This window comes from Cebus imitator, unplaced genomic scaffold, assembly GCF_001604975.1.
Source record: "Cebus imitator isolate Cc_AM_T3 unplaced genomic scaffold, Cebus_imitator-1.0 Scaffold524, whole genome shotgun sequence".
NCBI classification, from domain to species: domain Eukaryota; kingdom Metazoa; phylum Chordata; class Mammalia; order Primates; family Cebidae; genus Cebus; species Cebus imitator.
This window is the reverse complement of record NW_016107839.1, coordinates 630,994-638,646: the sequence shown is the minus strand read 5'-3', so window position 1 is coordinate 638,646 and position 7,653 is coordinate 630,994. Positions and strand designations below refer to the sequence as shown.

Here is a 7,653-nt window from a genome sequence, read left to right as displayed (position 1 = left end):
AAAAAAAAAAAAAAAAAAAACTTAGAAGAATTGGAAAGGCGTATGCAGCTGAGTGCAGAGCGAGCCAGGTGCAGGCAGGGGACAGACAGACGCTGGTGTGTGCCAAACAGGGTCCACCATGTGCACAGGGTGCCAGGTGCAGGTGGATGTTGGGAGATGGGGAAGCAGAGTCGGTGTGAACAGGTGGACTGGGGGTGAGGAAGCAGATTTGGTGTGAACAGGTGGGCTGGGGGTAGGGAAGCGGATTTGGTGTGAACAGGCAGACTGTGTGGCTGGTCTGGCCAATGGAGCAGGGGTAGCTGTGAGCGATGCTGGATGCCAGGTTCTTGCCCCCCCCGGCCCAGGTACACGGTGCTGACTGGCACCCCGCCCTTCACGGCCTCACCCCTGTCGGAGATGTACCAAAACATCCGCGAGGGCCGCTACCCCGAACCCGCTCACCTGTCCCCTGGTGCACGCCGCCTCATCGCCCGCCTCCTGGCACCCAACCCGGCCGAGCGGCCCAGCCTGGACCACCTGCTGCAGGACGACTTCTTCACGCAGGTGGGCGGTGGTCCCTGGCGTGGGGTCTTCAGCTTGGGATGTGCCAGAGCCTGCCCTGCTGAGGCGAGGCCAGGCTTCCCCGCAGGCCAGGGGTGACCCCAAATCTCCCATCCAAAGGGTTTCACTCCAGACCGGCTGCCAGCCCACTCTTGCCACAGTCCCCCCATCTTCACTGCACCCCCGCCTCTGGGCAGGATCTTCCGGAAGGTGGGCCAGCTGCTGCTCACCCAGTGCCGGCCACCCTGTAAGTGCCACCCTGCTCCCTGCTCACGCCTGCCCACTCCTGCCCACCTGCACACACCTGCTACCTGCACACACCTGCCCACCTGCACACATCTGCTACCTGCACACACCTGCCCACCTGCACACACCTGCCCACCTGCACACACCTGCTACCTGTACACACCTGCCCACCTGCAGACACCTACCCATCTGCACACACCTGCTACCTGCACACACCTGCCCACCTGCACACACCTGCCCACCTGCACACACCTGCCCATCTGCACACACCTGCTACCTGCACACACCTGCCCACCTGCACACACCTGCTACCTGTTCTGCTGTCTCCACATCAGGGGTGGGTGTGGGTGGCAGGTGCCTCCCTGCTGCTCGGGGCCCAGGCTCCCCCCGCCAAGGCCTGTGCCTCCCTCAGGCCCCTTCACGCCTAAAGAGGCCTCGGGTCCAGGAGAAGATGGGCCCAACCCTGACTCCATGGAGTGGGGCAGCGAGGTGAGACACGGGAGGGACAGGGGGAGGGAGGCTTGGCCCCTGCTGAACCCCCTTTTCCAGGCCCGCTTCTCCGAACCGCTGGGCAGAGCTTCAACCCCTTCTGGGGACTCCAAGCCCGGCCCCCTCCCCTGTCCCATCCTGACCCACTGAAGCTGGGATCCCTCTGTGTCCAGCTGTGCCCACTGACCTGGGGCTTTCCAAGGGCCAGGCTCCAGGCCACGGGAAGGGTCACATCCATGGCTTCAGTCCCTGGCATTATTGAGCGCCTACTGTATGCCTCCAAGACACACCGAGGCTGCATCCCAGGGGGAAGCAGTGCCTCTGTGTGCAGAGCACGGCAGGCGCAGGCAGGGGCTGAGCCCCCCACCAACCTCACGCCTCTCCCCGGGGCTGGGGCCAGCCCCTCACCCCTGACACTCCCGCCTCAGAGCTCCCTGACTGCGAAAGGGGTTCCCTGCCTGGAAGCCCCCATCCACCTGATTGCACAAGGGACCCTGCAGAGTGACCTGGCTGGTGAGCAGATCCCGTTCCAGCCCGGGGCTGCAGGTGGGGAGTGAGGAATTCCAAGTCGGGGGGGAACAAGACTGCAGCTTGCCAGGGTCCCACCGTCCAGTGGGAATGAGCCTCGGGGTTGAGGATGAGCTGGTCCTGTGGGCAGCCGCAGCAGTGGGGCTGGGTGGAGGAGCCCTGGTGGTGGGAACCCAGCCCCGTCTGCGCCACAGACACCTGTCCTCCCAGGGCCCGAGGGGAGCCGGCAGCCGGAGGTGGAGGCAGCCCTGAGACACCTGCAGCTGTGTGTGGACGCAGGCCCTCCAGGTAGGAGCCCGGCCCAGCCCCCAGGGCCACCCATTCTCTTAGGAGCCAAGGAAAATTGCCTTCATTCCCATCCATGGCCCTCCTGGGTATTTCTGGGGGTGAGGGAGGCCCCTGGGCATGGTGACATCAGGCGAGGGGTTAGCCCTCCTGTGTGCAGAGCCTGGCACAGAGGGTTCCAGGGGCAGCCTTATCCTTTCAGGGCCTGGGGTCTTTTAAATTCGTGACAAGGTCTTGTTAGAAACCCAAAGAGAAGGCCCAGAGAGACCCAGTAAGTGAGACGCGGCCTGGGACATCACACGGAGCCCTGTGCTCACGGGCCACACTCCAAGGCGGGATCCCCTTACCCCCAATGTCCCAGAACCCAGCCCCTCTTCCTCACCTCCCTCTCCCTGAGCCTCCACTGACCCATACCTCCTGCCCCCTCCTCCTGCTGGGTTCAAGGGATTCCCCTGCCTCAGCCTCCTGAGTAGCTGGGACTACAGGCGCACCCCACCACCCCGGCTAATTTTTTGTATTTTTAGTAGAGATGGGGTTTCACCGTGTTAGCCAGGATGGTGTCCATCAGGCCATGTTGGCCTGGCCAACATCACAAACCCTGTCTTCACTAAAAATACAAAAATTAGCCAGGCGTGGTGGTGGAAGCTTGTAATCCCAGCCACTTGGGAGGCTGAGCTAAGAGAATTGCTTGAACCTGGGATGTGGAGGTTGCAGTGAGCTGAGATCGCACCACTGCACTCCAGCCTGGGCGACAGGGAGAGACTCTGCCTAAAAAAAAAAAACAAAAAAACAGAAACGTGTAGTAATTTCAGAACATTGCAAGCATTTGAGAATTGCTCATTCCCAGGGGTGTGCTGGGATCCCTAGAGTCTCCCTCTGCAAGCCAGAAATCAGTTACTATTCCCTGGCTTCTGTTGACGTCTCATCTGCTAGAATCCACCACTGAAGCCCCCAAGCCCCTGCCCAGTCCCCGCCACGGGAAGGGCCTCATCCATGGCTTCAGGCCATCACATTAATTGAGCAACTACTATATGCCTGACTCTGATGCCTGGCTCAGCGTACCTCTGTTTGTGCCCAGCCACTCAGGACCCCCTGGGAGAGCAGCAGCCCATCCTCTGGGCCTCCAAGTGGGTAGACTATTCCAGCAAGTACGGCTTTGGCTACCAGCTCTCAGACGGGGGCAGTGGCATCCTGCTTCGGGATGGCACTCATATGGCCCTGCGTCCCCCCGGAGGGTAAGTTGTGGGCCTCCTGTGCCCTGGGGGACCAGGCACTTCCCCCCCCAGCCCTTTTTTTCATTCATCTCTCAGGTATTTATTAAGCATCTACTGTGCACACCTGCAGGGGCTCACCATCTGGTCGGGAGAACAACGCTAAACAAATAAATGACTAAGTGCTTTTCTGTAGGAAACGAACCCAGTGAAGAGGCAAACTAGGAGGGGAGGTGAATCTCAGTAGTGTGGGCGGGGGGAAGGGGAAGGGGTCTCTGACAACGTGACGTGAATGACAAGAAGCAGCCTTGTGCTTTGGGAGGCCAAGGCAGGAGGACTGCTTGAGCCCAGGAGATCGAGATCAGCCTGGACAACATAGCAAGACCCCATCTCTACAAAAAAATTTTTTTGTAGAGGAGCCTCTGCCTCCTGTGTTCAGACAACTCACCTGCCTCAGCCTCCCAAGTAGCTGGGACTAGAGGCGCCCGGCTAATTTTTGGTGTTTTTAGTAGAGACAGTTTTGCCACGTTGGCCAGGCTGGTATCGATCTCCTGACCGCGTGATCTGACTCCCTCAGCCTCCCAAAGTTCTGGGATTACAGGTGTGAGCCACCACGCCCAGCCTAAAAATTTTAAAGATTATCTGGGCATGGTGGTACACGCCTGTAATCCTGGCAGTGTGAGAGACTGGGGTTCCAGGATCACTTGAGCCAGGAGTCTGAGATCAGCTGGCCCGGCCGAGCGCAGCGGCTCACACCTGTAATCCCAGCACTTTGGGAGGCCAAGGTGGGTGGATCACCTGAGGTCAGGAGTTCAAGACCAGCCTGGCCATCATGGTGAAACCCCGTCTCTACTAAAAATACAAAAATTAGCTGGGCATGGTGGCGCGTGCCTGTAATCCCAGCTACTCAGGAGGCTGAGGCAGGAGAATTGCCTGAACCCAGGAGGCGGAGGTTGCGGTGAGCCGAGATCGTGCCATTGCACTCCAGCCTGGGTAACAAGAGCGAAACTCCATCTCAAAAAAAAAAAAAAAAAGGATCAGCTGGCCCACATAGCAAGATCCCATCTCTACAAAAACATTTTTTAAATTAGGCAGCTGCAGGGTATGCATCAGTAGTCTCAGCTACTTGGGTGGCTGAGGCGGGAGAATCATTTGAGTGCAGGAAGTCGAGGCTGCAGTGAGCTATGATTGCACCACTGCACTCCAGCCTGCATGGCAGAACGAGACCCTGTCTGTCTCTCTCTCTTTTGAGATGGAGTTTCACTCTTGTTGCCCAGGCTGGAGTGCAATGGTGTGATCTTGGCTCACTGCAGCCTCTGCCTCCTGGGTTCAAGTGATTCTCCTGCCTCAGTCTCCCAAGTAGCTGGGATTACAGGCATGCACCACCACCCCCGAATAATTCTGTATTTTTAGTAGAGACTGAGTTTCTCCATGTTGGCCAGGCCAGTCTCGAACTCCGGACCTCAGGTATCTGCCCACCCCGGCTCCTGAGAGTGCCAGGCGACCCTGTCTGTTTGTTGTTTTTGAGACAGAGTTTCACTCTTGTCGCCCAGGCTAGAGTGCAGCCAATCTCTGCTCACTGCAGCCTCTGCATCCCGGGTTCAAGTGATTCTCCTGCCTCAGCCTCCCATGTAGCTGGGATTACAGGGGTGCCCCACCATGCCTGGCTAATTTTTGTATTTTTGGTAGAGATGGGGTTTCACCATGTTGGTCAGGCTGGAATTTTTTGTTTTTTTTTTAGTACAGAAGGGATTTTGCCATGTTGGCCAGGCTGGCCTTGAACTCCTGACCTCAGGTGATCTGTTCACCCTGGCCTTCCAAAGTGCTGGGATTACAGGTGTGAGCCACCTCGCCCAGCCTTAACACAGTCTTTGTAGTGGGAGTGGCATGGGGGCCAGCGGGGAGGGGCTGTGGCGGAGGCCTGGGCTGCACGGGGCCGGATGTGGATGGAGTTCAGGGCGGAAGGATGGACAAGCTGACAGCCACAGTGGGGAGGACAGAGGGCACATTGGGGCCTTATTGGCATGCACCGAGCGTACGGATAAGGTGTGACCAGGGCAGAGCTGGACCTTCAAGCTGCCATTCCAGGGGGTGTATTGGGATAGACGGTGTCCAGTGGCCTGGGATGCCCAGGGTGACGCCCTGCATCCTGGCCCCAGCCAAGTGTGCTACATGCCAGCCCGGGGGCGGCTGGAAACCTTCACCCTGAGGGACGTGCCGGGGCCGCTGGGCGCCAAGCTGGCCGTGCTGCAGCTCTTTGCCAGGTGCCTGCAGCGGCGGCTGCGGGAGGTGAGAGCCTGGGGGGCTGGGGGGCTGGGGGTGGGGACACCCCTGCTCCACGTGACCTCAGCCAAGTCCGTCCACAGGAGGGGACCCTCCCCACCCCCGTACCGCCTGCTGGACCCGGCCTCTGCCTCCTGCGCTTCCTGGCCTCTGAGCAGGCTTTGCTGCTGCTGCTCAGCAATGGGACGGTGCAGGTGAGCCCGGGTCTCCAACTCAGGGGCCACCAGGGCTCAGCAGGGTGGGGGCCTGGCCCACCTGGGCTCTGATGGAGTAGGTTTTAGGGGAGCCCTAGGAAGCATCTGCCTCCTGGGAAAAATAAATACTATTGGTTCCTAAATACAAAAACCACAGCATGGAAAACACATGACATTTTTGGGCCAGGCGCCGTGGCGCACGCCCGTCCTCCAAGCGCTTTGGGAGGCTGAGGTGGGAGGATCCTTTGAGCCCGGAGGGTTGAGGCTACAGTGAGCTATGATTGTACTTTTGCACTCCAGCCTAGGCCACAGAGCGAGACCCTGTCTCTTTTTTATTTTTAAGACCCTGCCTCTTACCAAAAAAAAGAAAAGAAGCCGGGTGCGGTGGCTCAAGCCTGTAATCCCAGCACTTTGGGAGGCCGAGGCGGGTGGATCACAAGGTCAAGAGATCGAGACCATCCTGGTCAACAGGGTGAAACCCCGTCTCTACTAAAAATACAAAACATTAGCTGGGCATAGTGGTGCGTGCCTGTAATCCCAGCTACTCAGGAGGCTGAGGCAGGAGAATTGCCTGAACCCAGGAGGCGGAGGTTGCGGTGAGCCGAGATCGCGCCACTGCACTCCAGCCTGGGTAACAAGAGCGAAACTCCGTCTCAAAAAAAGAAAAAAGAAAAGAAAAGAAAAAGCCGGCGCAGTGGCTCACACCTGTAATCCCAACACTTTGGGAGGCTGAGGCAGGCGGAGCATGAGGTCAGAAGGTCTAGACCATCCTGGCCAACATGCTGAAACCCTGTCTTATTAAAAAAAAAAAAAAAAAAAAAAAGGACTCTCTCCAAGTGACCATTCTTGGAGGGGGTTATATTCCCAAGGTCATGGGATTAAGACTCAGGGGTCTGGGCAGGCGTGGTGACTCACACTTGTAATCCCAGCATTTTGGGAGGCTGAGGCAGGTGAATCACGAGGTCAGGAGTTTGAGACCAACCTAATATGGTGAAATTCCATCTCTACTAAAAATACAAAAAATTAGCCAGGTGTGGTGGTGGGTCTGTAATCCCAGCTACTGGGGAGGCTGAGGCAGGAGAATCGCTTGAACCTGGGAGGCAGAGGTTGCAGCAAGTCAAGACTGCGCCATTGCACTACAGCCTGGGTGACAGAGCGAGACTCTGTCTCAAAACAGAAAAAAAGAAAAAGAGGGGTCTTGCTGGAAGCCTGTGGGCAGGGGAGCCTCGGTTTCCCCAGCTGTACAGTGGTACACTTGGGCCTAGGCTGGGGGCTCCAGGTCTAGTGTTCACATGTCCTCCCGGAGCGCCAGGGCTGGGGGCAGGTGCAGGGGGACCCTTCTCTCCTTGACTGGCATCCCGCCCTTTGCAGATGAGCTTCAGTGGAGTCCCAGCCCAACTGTTGCTGAGTGGTGAGGGTGAGGGTTTGCAGCTCACCCTCTGGGAGCAGGGCCCCCCCGGTACCTCCTCCTCCCTGGACGTCCTGCGGAACCACGGCTGCACCCCTGCCACCCGCCAGCGCCTTCACCACGCCCTCCGCATGCTGCAGAGTATCTAGTGTCCTGAGGGTCAGAGTGGACCCCTGCATGGTGGTGCCAGGGACCCAGGCTCCAGTTCCATTCCTGTGGCTTCCCCCAGAGAGGCTGTCCTGGGGGAGAGCTGGGGGGCACACGGGGGGGGTCCTTGCCTTGTGGCATAACTGTTCAACCCAGACTTTGCTGGGGTCTCTCCCTCTTGCATTAAAGATGACTTGAAACGCTGTAGGCCATGGTCTGCCTCTGGGAGAAAGCATTTGAGGGGCTTTGGCAAAGGAACGTTGAAACCCCATGGGACCTCAGATCCTCCCTGAGGATCTGTTTGATTTTTTTTTTTTTTTTT

General features: G+C 58.2%; 1 protein-coding gene across 1 annotated transcript in view; it reads left to right on the top strand.

Moving 5' to 3' along the window:
* PLK5 (polo like kinase 5 (inactive)) overlaps positions 1–7,333 on the top strand; it is an 11,164-nt gene extending 3,831 nt beyond the window's left edge. The window contains 9 exon segments of the mRNA XM_017514410.2: positions 345–543; positions 661–787; positions 1,199–1,275; positions 1,704–1,788; positions 2,014–2,091; positions 3,167–3,279; positions 3,282–3,323; positions 5,666–5,776; positions 7,148–7,333. Coding sequence (XP_017369899.1) covers positions 345–543; positions 661–787; positions 1,199–1,275; positions 1,704–1,788; positions 2,014–2,091; positions 3,167–3,279; positions 3,282–3,323; positions 5,666–5,776; positions 7,148–7,333 — 1,018 coding nt within the window.
* The last annotated feature ends 320 nt before the right edge of the window (positions 7,334–7,653 follow it).